Consider the following 14126-nt stretch of genomic DNA (forward strand, 5'->3'; position numbering starts at 1 on the left):
TCACCCCAAACCATCTGGATTGGGTTCAGGTCCGGTGACTGTGGAGGTCAGGTCTCCACTTTTTGTTAAGTACATAACTCCACATGTGTTCATTCATAGTTTTGATGCCTTCAGTGAGAATCTACCAACGTAAATGGTCATGAAAATAAAGAAAACACATTGAATGAGAAGGTGTGTCCAAACTTTTGGCCTGTACTCTATGTGTGTGTGTGTGTGTCCGTGTCCATTTCACATCAATCAGTGTGAGTGTTTCATATATGTGTGTGTGAGTTTTCAGTAGTATAAATGCACGCTTGTCAGTTTCATATGTGAATGTGTATGTGTTTGTGTAACAAAAGTCTGAAATATTCCCTAAACGGCCCCTCATACATATATACATACATGTGGCAAACAACTGTTCTACATTTAATTAAGCTGATTTGTGTTAAAGTCCCTATTTAAAACGACACGGCGCATTCCAAGAGCTCAGCTCTAAACAAAAATGTTACGAATAAGAGCGTCAGGCAACACAAGTCGAGCACGCCGCGTACGGCGAACCCGTGTTCCGTGACCGATTGCTCACGTCTAGCGACGACCTTCGTAAACAGAGCAGGGCATTGTGGGTATTTGGCGGGGCGCGTTCGGGCGGCTCTCGCGCCGCGCACGTCTGCCGCCCTCCGCGCGGCGCAACACGTGTCCGTGAGCCGGGCGCGTCGCGAACGCGGCCACGATTTGAATGGCCGAGGACGGAGAGAAAGTACACGCTGGCGGAGCTCGCCGTCTTTTGTAGAACGAGGCGCGCGCCTTGGTTCTCTTTCTCTCCTTCTTTTCTTTTTTTTTTTTTTTTTAAACACATTCGCTGCGAGAAAGGGTGTGTTCCGCGCGGCCGGCCATGTCCATTCCGTCCCCGAAGCGCTGCTCTGTGGCGGCTGTCTAACCAGTAAACTTGACACTTGCGAGTTGAAGGCGGAAGAAACTTTGGGCGAAGATGGAGCCGTCGGAGTTGTTCGAGATCGGTGAGACTCCGCTGATTTTTTTTAAAAAACAAAAAATTTGTCGTGCCGGAGCGGGTGGTTTCTCGGGATTCGGTCTTAGATCGTGTCGAGTTTGGGGGACTTTACTGATGGCTCGTGTTGTTAAAGTCAAGTCAAAGTCAGCTTTATTGGCATCTCACCACTTTTGGAGTCCTCACACACTGCTCCCACACTGTCATGGCTGCCCACTGCTCACCAAGGGTGGTGGTTAAAAGTAGAGGACTCATTTCGTTGTGCCACCGTGTGCTGTGCTGCAGTGTTTCACAATGACAATCACTTCACTTTCACCGAATACGAGTACACAGAGAGACGAGATTGCGAAGCTTCGGGGGTTCACAGTGTGCAAATGAACATAGGGATAAACACAAAAACATCAATATGACAATATATTTACATTTACGGCATTTATCAGACGCCCTTATCCAGAGCGACTTACAATTGATTGTCGACTTACAATTGATTGTCGTTGTGAAGCACTGCAGCACAGCACACGGTGACACAACAAAGCGTGTCCTCTGCTTTGATAATAACGATAGTAGTGGTGATATGAGGATGATGATAATAACCCAGCAGCTCTTTCTTTTTTTAGAAAGAGCGAAAATGTTCTGGAAGAACGCGGACGTGGACCAGATGTTTGACCTGCTGCTGGATCATCTGGCGCATCTACGAGTCGCGATCAAAACCCGAAATGCGTCCAGCAGAGGTGCGCTGTCTGTCTGTCCGTCCGTCTGGCCGTGTCTCTGCCGGGTGTGTTCACCGGACGTGCCTTCCTTCTGCAGAGTACGTCCAGGGCATGCACGTCTTGCTGGAGTGCGAGGTGGCCGCCCCCCTCAAACATGAGACGATCCAGAAGGTGGTGATCGGAGACGGTGAGTCCTGCCCCGTGTCAGACCCTCGCCGGGTTTCGGCGCTGGAGAATCTAGCACAACTTGATTCCTCGATCCGAGTCTTCAGAGTCGCCTCCATAATTTGTTTTTTTTTTTAAATACTTTAAATACTTTTACTTACATTCATTTACTGCGCAGTCCCGAGTAAAATGATGGAAATGAAACGCTGAAAACGCACGATGCATAAAAATCACGTTACATTCAGCGATAAATGGTGGTAGTAGCCTAGTGGGTAAGACACTCGCCTGTGAACCAGAAGACCCAGGTTCAAATCCCACTTACTACCATTGTGTCCCTGAGCAAGACACTTAACCCTAAGTTGCTCCAGGGGGGGACTGTCCCTGTAACTACTGATTGTAAGTCGCTCTGGATAAGGGCGTCTGATAAATGCTGTAAATGTAAATGTAAATGGCCCAACGTTCCCTCTCCTGCTGCCTTTCAGCAACAGATCCTCAGGCCGAGATGACAATCAAGTTCAAGCCCTTAAAACACTCGCACTTTTCAATTACATTTTCTTTTTATTTCATTTATCTTGTTTTAATTTCAGCTTAGTTTAAGCACCAACAGTTACCTCTCTTGAAGAATTGTGCTTCAAATTAAGAACTTTTATGTTAACCAGATTGTTATTTAATAATTTACAAAAGACATTGTTGCCAGTATGCACAGCGATGTAAAATTGTGTTGTTAAATGCGGTGCGTCTATCGTAAAAAGTTCGCCGTGCCAGAATGTCTTCGGTTTCCTCCTACGATGTGAAGAACAGGAACGTCCGGGTTTTTGTGCGGTGGCGCAGTGGCTAACGCATATTCCTGCTCTCTAACGCAGACGTGTTGACCGCGTCAGTGTTTGGGTCCCCGGCGAAATCGAGGGACGAGCTTGGACCAGGGATGGTTTACCAAAGTAGAATTGGGTCGGTGTTTTTTTTTTTTTGTTTAGTTCGAGTGTAACCGTGACCATACGAGGTGGTTAATTCTGCCTCGGTCTTCTCTGTTGCAGGAACGGCGAGCACGCGCCGCTGGGCCGCCAGAGCCCCTTGTCGGTAGACAGCTTGGACGGCCTCAGCCCCCTCTCTCCGCCCCAGTGTGAAAGTTTCGACCTGGTGATGCTCTCGCCCGCGTTTGGCGACCCCCCGACGCCGCCCTCCGAGCCTTGCTTTGAGCCGCATGATTGCAGCTCGGCCTGCGTGCCTCACCTGCCTCCACATGCGGACCACTTCCTGGGCCAGAACCCTCTGCAGGTGGCCCTCCTGTGCCGGTTCCAGCGGCACAGCGAGGGGCTGGAAGTGCTTTACAAGGGACCCTGTGGGCGGAGCTTGAGCAGCATGGAGGCGGTCCTGCGGTATCTGCTGAAGACAGAGTCGCTTGGAGTCCTGCATCCCGGGAACTTCAGCTTCAGCCCAGTGGTGCAGCCCACTCGTGCTCCGCCGGCAGCCAGCCCGCGCCGACGTGACCTGAGCCAGGGGGCGGAGCCCGTGCCCGTGCAACTGTGCAACGAGCTGGACGCGGCCAACCCGCCGCAGTTCCGCTACCGGAAAGACCGCTGGCCGCACGGATGCTACCTGAGCCGGGGGCCGCTGTTCACGGACTGCTGCGACTGCACGGACGGCTGCGGAGACGCCCGGGCCTGCGCCTGCCTGCGGCTGTCTCTGAGAGCGGCGGCGGGAACGGAGCTGTACCGGCACCAGCGGCTGCAACGGCCCGTTCCCACGGGGTGAGTGTCCAGCCTCTTCGTCAGGGTGCAACGCTGTAAATGTTAAAGTTAAAGATCTTGAAATGTATCGAATCGCAATTTGAGTGCGTTGTTTTAACACAATTAAAGTGAAGTGATTGCACACAGTGAAATGTGTCCTCTGCATTTAACCCATCACCCTTGGTGAGCAGTGGGCAGCCATGACAGGCGCCCGGGGAGCAGTGTGTGGGGACGGTGCTTTGCTCAGTGGCACCTCAGTGGCACCTTGGCAGATCGGGATTCGAACCGGCAACCTTCTGATTACGGGGCCACTTCCTTAACCGCTAGGTTAGACAGTTGGTTCTTTAACGTGTAAGTTTCTGCTTGTGTGTGTTTGTCGGCAGGCTGTATGAGTGCAGCCCGTGGTGCGGCTGCGACCGCAGCCGTTGCCTGAACCGCGTCGTCCAGCGCGGCTTGCGGGTCCGACTGCAGGTGTTCAGGACAGAAGACCGAGGCTGGGGGGTCCGCTGTCAAGACGATCTTGATTCCGGCACCTTTGTTTGCACGTATGCTGGTGAGAATGTTGAATGCATTGGTTCACTTGAAGAGTCTTGAAGAATCCTGCGCAGGGTGGTAGTAGCCTGGTGGTTAACACACCCGCCTATGAACCAGAAGACCCAGGTTCAAATCCCACTTACTACCATTGTGTCCCTGAGCAAGACACTTAACCTTAAGTTGCTCCAGGGGGGGACTGTCCCTGTAACTACTGATTGTAAGTCGCTCTGGATAAGGGCGTCTGATAAATGCTGTAAATGTAAATTTCCACTATTTTCAATTGGGGACAAACTTCAATTTCCAAGAACTTTATTTGTCCCCGAGGGGCAATTTAGAAGGCACAGTGGAGCAGCTCACGTATAACACTTGTTACAATAGACACAACAATACAATTTTCCTTGTATTGCACTATGAACAACAATCCCATTGTGTCCCCGAGTGTCACCAGGGGGACTGTTCCTATAACTACTTATTGCAAGTCACTCTGGATAAGGGTGTCTGATAAATGTAAGAACAAGATGATTTTGTGAGGAACAAAATATGTACCTTTTAGCTTTCTGCACAGCAGATCAGTATCACGATTTATTTCAGCCGACTTATGTCACTTCACAACTTCTTGAGTGAGCTCGCCTGGTTGCTGGTTCCTGTAACCACCTGAGAAGATGCGGGCTACTTGTGTAGACATTTTATGTTTTACGGCATGTTACCATCAGATAAATGCTGTAAATGTTATCAGACGCCGTTATCCAGAGCGACTTAGTCAGTACTTACAGGGACAGTCCCCCCCCCCCCGGAGACACTCAGTGTTAATTATTTTGATCAGGGTCATAATGGCAGTAAGTGGGTTTGGATCGGAGGCGAGTGTGTTACCCCGCTAGGCTACTACAACCCCAGACTTTGTTCCTCTGCGTGCTCCGCAGTCCAGAGACCTGCAGTTCCGGAGAGCTGGTGGCCCTCAATGTGTCTGCACCTTCCTTCCCAGGTGTGGTTCTCCATTCAGGCCGAAGCGGCGATGAGCCCCTCCCACCAAAGCGGGCACGAGACGAGACAATGTCGGACGATGAAGTGGAGGTGGTGGATGAGTGGACTCTTCCAGCGGGCGGGGTGAAGGATTCCTCCACAGACACGGGGAATCCTTCAACCTCACTGCATGTGCCTGTAATTCAGTGTCCTGCAGAGCCAGAGAAGCTTCAGGCAAGTAAGCGTCCTTTACACTCTCACTTACCTTTCATAACCGCTTAATACAATCAAACGTTCCCAAGGTGTATTCAGAACAACAAGGGTAAGATTGCCCGGGGATCTGGTAGCTCCTGAAACTGGGTTAGTCTAAAAGCCCCCGTTTTTTTTTTTAGGGGCAGGAGAGCCATCTGGCAGCTGGAAAAGGTAATGTCACCGCCGCGTCCCACAGTTCTGGCTTGTTCACTGATGCAAACGTGTCACTTGCTCACATTAGAGGACATTTTTCCGGGGATCCTGGTATTGTATGCAAATATTCCGTACTTACATCGGAAAAGGAATGGGACTGCAGGAGGAGGGTGGCATTATGTGTTGCAGGTGATCAGATCCAACCTCTGTGTCCATTTCCAGTCTTGTCCTCACTGGTGTCCGTAGTAATGATGTTGCGTATGGAAGTGGCAGAAATAATAATCACATTCTCCAAGGAACTATTTATATGCGACATAAACAAACCTCGTTTATTTTAGCACGTGAGAGTGGAACATCACTGGAATCCCCCAGCGGTCACGTTATCCAGTCTGTATGTAATGGAATTATTGGTTGGTATTAGTAATATGCATATGCAGTCCTCATACTCCATGTCTTCAGGGTTAAAGTTGCATTTTTAAAGTTACACACATATGCAACGTGCATTATTACCACAGTGCATGTCAGTTTAACAGGAAAGGGGGAATTGAGGGTCTTTTACGCGACTTCCGATAGGCAAGGAGTGAGAAAATGGCTTGTGGGTGGAATTTTGCGTAATTGTCAAGTGAAGCCGATTCAAGCTATCTGCTGCGACTCCAGGCGACAGTGTGAGGAAGAAGCAGCTTCGTCTGGAGCAGCTCGGGGGCTGGACGGGCTCCCAGGAACACGTGCACTACCTGGATGCCACAAAAGAGGGGAACGTAGGGAGGTTCATCAATGTAAGCTTTTGATTTATCCAGTATGCATGTTGGTGAATTTGAACTTTGACCCTCACCGTGAGCCTTTGTGTGTCCAGCATAGCTGCAGTCCGAACCTCTTTGTGCAGAGCGTCTTCACTGACACCCATGACCCCAGGTTCCCAGTTGTTGCTTTCTTCACCACCAGGTAAGACTCTGCACACCCACTTTACATTTCTGCCATTTACCGGATGACTTACAGTCGGTAGTGACAGGGACAGTCCTCCCCCTGGAGACACTCAGGGCAAAGTGTCTTGCTCAGGGACACAATGGTAGCAAGTGCGGTTTGAACCTGTGACTTTGTGGTCTACTGGTTCACAGGCGAATATCTAACACAATAGGCTACTAGCACCCCCATATGTGCACATGTGCGCTGCATTGTGGGATTGGTCTTCATTTCTAGTTCTCCTGTAGGCCAGTGGAAGCAGGGACCGAGTTGACCTGGAACTACTCCTGCAGTGCCAAGCGCGAGCGCCAGAGAGAAGTGCCGTGTCTGTGTAGTCAAGAGAACTGCCAGAAATGGCTGATCTGAGGACTCTTCTGGAGATCCGAGACGCACCAGAAAGAATTCCGATGGGCGATTGGTGCAAGAACCGCAGTTCACCTCATTCCCACTGGACAGTAATGCACTGGCAAGGCTGCAGAGCGTCAGCCCAGACCAGCTAGACCACAGACAACGATCGCGTTATCAAGACGGACCAAAACATCCACAGAATGCCGGAGTCTCGCTCTGGTGCCGCAGGGTTCGGTATTCTCTGGCCTGGACGAACGGAATGATGAGGGACACCTTTTTAATACGTTTTTGTCCAAATTGTTGGAATTGAATATGGTTCTTCATGGTAGGACCTAAACGAACCATCACAACAAGGTCCTAAAACGACATTCACACATGCACACAGTGATGTGGACAGCGGCGTGCACAACACTAAACCGCTTCCCCGCATGAAAGGTAGAAGTAAGTCAATCTAATTAGTCATTTGAGAGTTTTTGTTTGTCTGCACTGAATGTACAAACTGACACGTGTTCTTTATATCAAATAAAATGCCATTTTTATTGTAAAGAACTGTCTTTATGAGCCGTCAAATTGTCCAACCCACCATCGATTCAATCAGACGGCTAAACTGATGGGTGCAGATGGGTTCGAGGACGCTGTACTTAAGTAACTTGTTGCTCAGTGCAGTTCAAAGACACAAAGCGATTGGTTTTCTAAAAAAAAAAAAAAAAAATTAAGTTCATGTAAGCAGTTCGTTGGTGAAGGTTCCTGCCACAGAAACCACACACAGAGCAAAAAGATGAATTGGAACCAGGACAAACAGCAGAGGAAAAGTGAAACTACATAAACAGCAGCATTTCAGATTAGTGGGAACTGGACTCGTCACGGCGGTGCGCCGACTATCTTCATAGTCAAGCAAGTCAAGTTCAAGTCTCAGTAATTAACTGAACTTAGATCACGCAAGTTCTAGAGTTTCATTTATCATACGCCCTGATCCAGAGCCACTTACAATCAGTAGTTGTAGGGACACCGGGACGGACGCACACACGCGCGCACGGAAGGGACACCGGGAGGCGCGCAGGGAAGGGACACCGGGACGCGCGCAGGGAAGGGACGCCGGGACGGACGCACGCGTGTGTGTAGGGAAGGGACGCCGGGACGGACGCGCGCGCGTGCAGGAAAGGGACGCCGGGACGGACGCGCGCGCAGGAAAGGGACACCGGGACGGACGCGTGCAGGAAAGGTGGTAGTAGCCTAGTGGGTAAGACACTCGCCTGTGAACCAGAAGACCCGGGTTCAAATCCCACTTACTACCATTGTGTCCCTGAGCAAGACACTTAACCTTAAGTTGCTCCAGGGAGACTGTCCCTGTAACTACTGGTTGTAAGTTGCTCTGGATAAGGGCGTCTGATAAATGCTGTAAATGTAAATGAAAGGGACGCCGGGACGGACGCGTGCAGGAAAAGGGACGCCGGGACGGACGCGTGCAGGACATTTACATTTACGGCATTTGGCAGACGCCCTTATCCAGAGCGACTTACAACGTGCTTTCAAGTTACCATCGATGAAGAGATCAATTCCGGTTCACTAGGACCCCAACTATGAATACATCTATTTAATTCACTCTGTTGTAGATTCTGTACACAAAGTTTGACAAGAAAATTACAATTTAATCTAAATATTCTTTAAAGAGGAAGGTCTTGAGCTGCCGTTTGAAGGTGCTCAGTGACTGAGCTGTTCTGACCACGAGGGGAAGTTCATTCCACCACCGAGGGGCCAAGACGGAGAAGAGTCTGGATGAATGTTTTCCTTTTACCTTCAGAGATGGAGGGACCAGGCGAGCAGTACTGGAGGCTCGGAGTATACGAGGTGCAGTGCGAGGTGTAATGAGGGCTGTGAGGTAGGATGGTGCTGCTCCATGTTTGGCTTTGTAGGCCAGCATCAGTATTTTGAACCTGATGCGTGCAGCTACTGGGAGCCAGTGAAGGGAACGTAGCAGAGGGGTGGTATGGGAGAATTTGGGAAGGTTGAAGATCAGTCGTGCTGCTGCATTTTGTATGAGTTGAAGAGGTCGGATGGTACATAGTGGTAGACCAGCTAGAAGGGAGTTGCAGTAATCCAGTCGTGAGATTACTAAGGACTGAACCAGTAGTTGGGTGGCCTGGGTTGACAGGTAAGGGCGGATTCGTCTGATATTGTAGAGAAGGAATCTACATGAGCGGGAAAGATTGCTGATGTGAGTTGAGAAGGAGAGTTGGTTGTCTATTGTTACGCCAAGGTTGCGGGCTGTTGCAGAAGGAGAGAGCTGCGAGTTGTCTAGGTAAATAGCAAGATCCTGATGTGGTGAAGAATCTGCTGGAATGAATATTAGTTCAGTTTTGGTTTTGCAGGAAAAGGGACGCCGGGACGGACGCGTGCAGGAAAAGGGACGCCGGGACGGACGCGTGCAGGAAAAGGGACGCCGGGACGGACGCGTGCAGGAAAAGGGACGCCGGGACGGACGCGTGCAGGAAAAGGGACGCCGGGACGGACGCGTGCAGGAAAAGGGACGCCGGGACGGACGCGTGCAGGAAAAGGGACGCCGGGACGGACTGACGCGCAGGGAAGGGACACCGGGACGGACTGACGCGCAGGAAAAGGGACACCGGGACGGACTGACGCGCAGGAAAAGGGACGCCGGGACGGACTTTACAAGTTAAAAGTTCTTTATTAGAAGACTGTAAAAGCAGGGTCGGATAGTACAGGTAAAAGGACGTGCTGCAGCGGTTCCGTGGTCTAGAACTCCTGGGAGTTGACGTCCTTGCCGCCCTCCGGCCTCGCCGTCCTCTTGGGGAGCAGCTGGGCGTGGATGTTGGGCAGCACGCCGCCCTCGGAGATGGTGACGCCGCCCAGCAGCATGTTGAGCTCCTCGTCGTTCCTCACGGCCAGCTGGATGTGTCTCGGCCCGACGCGCCGCTTCTTGTTGTCCCTGCTGGCGTTGCCCGCCAGCTCCAGCACCTCGGCGCACAGGTACTCGATGACGGCCGTCAGGTAGACGGCGGCCCCGCTGCCGATGCGCTGCGCGTAGTTCCCCTTCCGCAGCAGGCGGGCGATGCGGCCGACGGGGAACTGCAGGCCGGCCCGGGCGGAGCGGGACGTGATGGTCTTGGACTTCACAGCAGCGACTTTCTTCCCGCGACCAGACATGGTTCTCTTTAGAATTAAAAAGGCGTTTCATGTTACATTTACAGCATTTATCCAGAGCGACTTCCAAATCAGTAGTTACAGGGACAGCCCCCCCCCCCCCCCCCCCCCTTTTTTTTTTTTTTTATATTTTAAAGTGAAGTGATTATCACATGTGATGCACAGCACACGGTGCACAGTGAAATTTGTCCTCTGCATTTAACCCATCACCCTGAGTGAGCAGTGGGCAGCCATGACAGGCGCCCGGACCTGCAACCTTCTGATTACGGGGCCACTTCCTTAACCACTAGGCCACCACTGCCCCCCTTATGGGATTTGAACCTGGATCTTCTGGTTTATATTCGAGTGTGTTACCCAAACATTATATATATAATATATATAACACTACCTACTCACTAATAAAACTACTTAGTCTTCACACGTGATCGTCGACGAACATTAAAAGCCGTAAATACTCACCTTACTTGTTGTGCCACAGGATTTTAAAAACCAGAAGGAGAAGGTACACGAACCAGGCGCTACTGCGGTTTTATACCCGCGACTAACGAAGCAGATTCCCGACACCTGCTGCCAATTAGCGCTGTGCGATTCACGACTCACCCGATTCCATTTAAGTCTCAAGTGATCCGATTCATTTGAGTCCTAACTACACCATGTAAATACACTGTATAATCATTAAAAAAAAAAACATGAAAGTAGCATAACTTATAGTTTATTTGCACCATCTGAATCTGCATAGCTCGGTGGATTCGGCGGTTCCTCTGACCGGAAAGAGTGACTCGAGTGACTCACTTATCTGGATCAGTTTAATGAGTGACTCAAAGGGAGCCGGATTCTAAAAAGCATCGCGAACTGCCAATCACGCCGGACGATTTGATTGGACGGCGACTTCTGACCGATTTCGATTTATTGGAGGTTTGGGAATTAACGCTTCAACCTTTAGTTGTACAGTTTGGAGGACACTTTGTTTTATTCCCGAACATTGCTGTAAAATGTAAAAATGTTTGTGAGGTGCCCCCCCTCGCATTTCGTCCTTTTTTTTAAAGACGTTCATTTTGCATAATAAATAAACAAACACATAAATATATGATAAAACATTTCATCCTTTATCGCTCTTCACTCGGTTGTTGTTGAGCGGCGGGCCACGTGACCCGCACTCGGTCACGTGGCCGCGGGTCAGGACGGACGCGAACATGGCGCTCCGGCTCGCCGCGCTGCTCCTGCTCCTGCTCCTGCTCCTCGGGTCCGCGCCGGGCCGAATCCCGCCGCACGACGAGGTCGCCCGCGTCGCGCGGTTCGTGGTCAACCAGTGCGACTGGGCGTCCATGGCCACCATCGCCACGCGCGCGCCCGTCGTGGGACAGCCGTTCTCCAACGCCTTCTCCACCAGCGACGGCGCCGTGGGGTCCGGCTCCGGGGTCCCCTACATGTACCTCACCCGGCTGGAGATCTCCGTGCAGGACCTGCAGGTGGGTGCGGTCCACGGTCCAGAACGCGTGGAACCGTGACACGTAACTTTTTCCGGAGAGTTGGTGGCGCGCAGCTTATCGGTTTGGCTCCTCGCCGCGTCGTGACTCGGCTGTTTTTTTTGTTTTTCAAATTCAACAACATTTATTTCTTATATAGCTCATAATCGTTTATGAGCTATATAGTCTCAATGGGCTTTTACGGGCCCCACTGTTGACACCCCCACACTTGACCTTTCTGCACACAAGGATAAACTCCACTAAAAAAAACTCTAGGAGAGAGAAAAAGAAAGGAAGAAACGTTGGGAAGGAGTGATACAGAGAGGGACCCCCTTCCAGGGTAGAGTGAGCCTGCAAGTGGTGTCACCGCAGGGTTGGTGATGGTTTGTCCAATAATTCAGGCTCGTTTGTCTGTTGATCCCTTTATTATCACTTAAATTATTTACCCTTGCAAAGTCGCTTAGTATCATGGATTTTTTTTTTCTTTTCATTTTTTCAACTAAGTTGATGTAAATTACATTTGACCAGCGTCTGACCTGAGTGATTTGTTGTGTGTGTGTGTGTGTATGTGTGGCAGGTGAATCCACAGGCGTCTTTATCCATGTCTCTGGCTCAGACAGACTTCTGTAGGCAGCAAGGTTACGACCCACAGAGCCCTTTGTGTGCACATGTCATCCTGTCAGGGTCTGTGGTGGAGGTAATTCTCTCTCGCTCTCTCTCTCTCTCTCTCTTTCTCTATCTCACGCTTACACATACACACACACACATGCACACACACGTCTTTTTTTCTTTTTTGCTCCTTTACAATCCCCAAATATATGTGTATATATCCACTCTGTACATATGTACAGTTTTACAAATATATATTTTTAATGTACAGTATATACTGATGTATTTTTATTTTTACCACACACATCCACTGTTTTTTTTCCCTAGGACTATTTCTATTAACTTTTTATATGTTGTTTTTTTGCTGCTCTCATCGTTTACGGTCCACTTTCTGCCATGACAATGTAAATTTCCCACTTGTGGGACTAATAAAGGATCATCTTATCTTATCTCAAATGACATCACTTCACAAGCGTTCAGTTCTTCCACTGTGTTCTGCTTACACTGGAAGCCAGAACCCTGCTCTAGGAAGCCGGAAAAGACAAAGTGAGCCATTGTCCCAGTTCCTAATGGTGCAACACACCATGTTTTTCGCACGTGCAGACATTGTCCAGAGTTACGAACTTGAGGAGATCATGTTCTGAAGTCTGAAATTCACAAAACGTCCCCTTGCCTTTCTAATTCTTAGGTGCAGAATGGCACGCTGGAGGCCGATGTGGCTAAAAAAGCCCTCTTCTCCAGACATCCCGAGATGATGGACTGGCCTGCCGACCACGACTGGTTCTTCGCCAAGATGAACATCACGCAGGTGTGGGTGCTGGACTACTTTGGTGGGGTGAAGACTGTTACCCCGGATGATTACTTCAAGGCTCCGCCCTATTAGCAGAGCCAGGGTGAGTTGTGTTTTCTGTGATGGCCTTATGAGGCTCCTCCCTTTTTACATTTACGTTTACGGCATTTATCAGACGCCCTTATCCAGAGCGACTTACAATCAGTAGTGACAGGGACAGTCCCCCTGGAGACACTCAGGATTAAGTGTGTTGCTCAGGGACACAATGGTAGTAAGTGGGGTTTTGAACCCGTGATTTTACGGTCTTCTGGTTTCTAGTCAGGTGTGTTACCCACTAGGCTCCTGCCAATTTTATTCCCGAAAACATGTTCATCTTTGGGGCGTCATAAATAATTTCACACCAACAATATAAGAATACAGATAACAAGCGAGCAGTCTTTTTATTATTATTTACTGTTAAATGCTGAAGACCCCATGGTTAATTGGGTTTCAGCTTTAGTGCTTTATTACCGACTGCATTAGCCCATCGCTCTGGATAGAGCTAGAAAAACCAGAAGCACGCCGTGCCAGGCTCTTTGGTTTTGTTTTCTGACGGTCACGTGACCAGCTTCTCTTTTTCTGTCTTAGAAGTTGTGCCTTTGCAATTGGTGTGTAAAAACATTGTCTTGTTTCAACAGGAGGCCGGCGGTGACTGCACCTTGGCGGTCTTTTTTTTTTTTTTTTTTTTTTGTGGTATTAAATAAGCAGAACATTATTTAAAGAAATCTTTTCTCAGTGAAGAGTATAGTCCATTTTATTTCACTGAACTTGTTTGTTTTCATTAAGAAAGGAATTTGCTTGGAATTTAGATGTAATATTTGCTTTATTTTTATTGTGCATTGCACTTTATGCATAAGAAAGAGTGAGCCTGTGAAAAGTGTCTGGATAAGGTCTGGATAATGTAGTGTAAAATATGATTGTCAGAATGAAAAAGATTTCATACTGTCATAAACACCCCTTTAGGGTTTTGTACTCTGTAGAATTCAGGCTCAGGGACTCGTATAGTTTTGTTTTTCTTTGAGTAAAGTTGATGCTGTGATACATGCCAAATCTGATATCGCAGGAGCCTTTTTTCATTGCCTAATCCGAAAATTCTAACAATTTTCACTTTTTTTTGTATGAATGTTGTTGAAGTGAGAACCTGCTATAACTGAGATATATATTTTTGTATGTTAATATTAGCTGCAGCAGAGGGCAGTGTGCGAATAAAAGAGTGAAGTGTCTGATTTATTGTGTCCTCCACTTTTTTCTGATTTCAGCGTTTAA

At 49.1% G+C, this 14126-nt stretch overlaps 3 protein-coding genes across 5 annotated transcripts; 2 read left to right on the forward strand and 1 right to left on the reverse strand.

Moving 5' to 3' along the window:
• Positions 1-829: 829 nt before the first annotated feature.
• On the forward strand, positions 830-7340 carry setdb2 (SET domain bifurcated histone lysine methyltransferase 2). 3 transcript variants are annotated; one of them, XR_003742582.1, is made up of 11 exons: positions 830-995; positions 1603-1716; positions 1793-1882; positions 2724-2808; positions 2895-3608; positions 3971-4140; positions 5104-5319; positions 5474-5504; positions 6144-6262; positions 6340-6428; positions 6695-6747. XR_003742582.1 is itself a non-coding variant. In XM_028955228.1 (11 exons), exons 1-11 carry the CDS (start codon positions 968-970, stop codon positions 6810-6812), a joined length of 1770 nt encoding a protein of 589 aa, XP_028811061.1. In that variant the 5' UTR covers positions 830-967; the 3' UTR covers positions 6813-7340. The 3 variants fall into 3 exon arrangements, 2 of the variants coding, with proteins under 2 accessions (XP_028811061.1, XP_028811062.1); XM_028955228.1 differs by having other exon boundaries at positions 5104-5315; positions 6695-7340; XM_028955229.1 differs by lacking the exons at positions 6144-6262; positions 6340-6428; positions 6695-6747 and having other exon boundaries at positions 5474-5647.
• Positions 7341-9548: 2208 nt separating this feature from the next.
• Positions 9549-9998, reverse strand: h2af1al (H2A histone family member 1a like). The gene has a single exon (XM_028955273.1). The coding sequence runs from the start codon at positions 9957-9959 to the stop codon at positions 9549-9551; it is 411 nt and encodes a 136-aa protein (XP_028811106.1). The 5' UTR covers positions 9960-9998.
• A 1088-nt stretch (positions 9999-11086) lies between these two features.
• Positions 11087-14086, forward strand: creg1 (cellular repressor of E1A-stimulated genes 1). Its single transcript, XM_028954964.1, has 4 exons — positions 11087-11425; positions 12000-12119; positions 12720-12924; positions 13499-14086. Exons 1-3 carry the CDS (start codon positions 11150-11152, stop codon positions 12912-12914), a joined length of 591 nt encoding a protein of 196 aa, XP_028810797.1. The 5' UTR covers positions 11087-11149; the 3' UTR covers positions 12915-12924; positions 13499-14086.
• The last annotated feature ends 40 nt before the right edge of the window (positions 14087-14126 follow it).

The sequence above is a fragment of the Denticeps clupeoides genome, chromosome 15, assembly GCF_900700375.1.
Source record: "Denticeps clupeoides chromosome 15, fDenClu1.1, whole genome shotgun sequence".
NCBI lineage: Eukaryota > Metazoa > Chordata > Actinopteri > Clupeiformes > Denticipitidae > Denticeps > Denticeps clupeoides.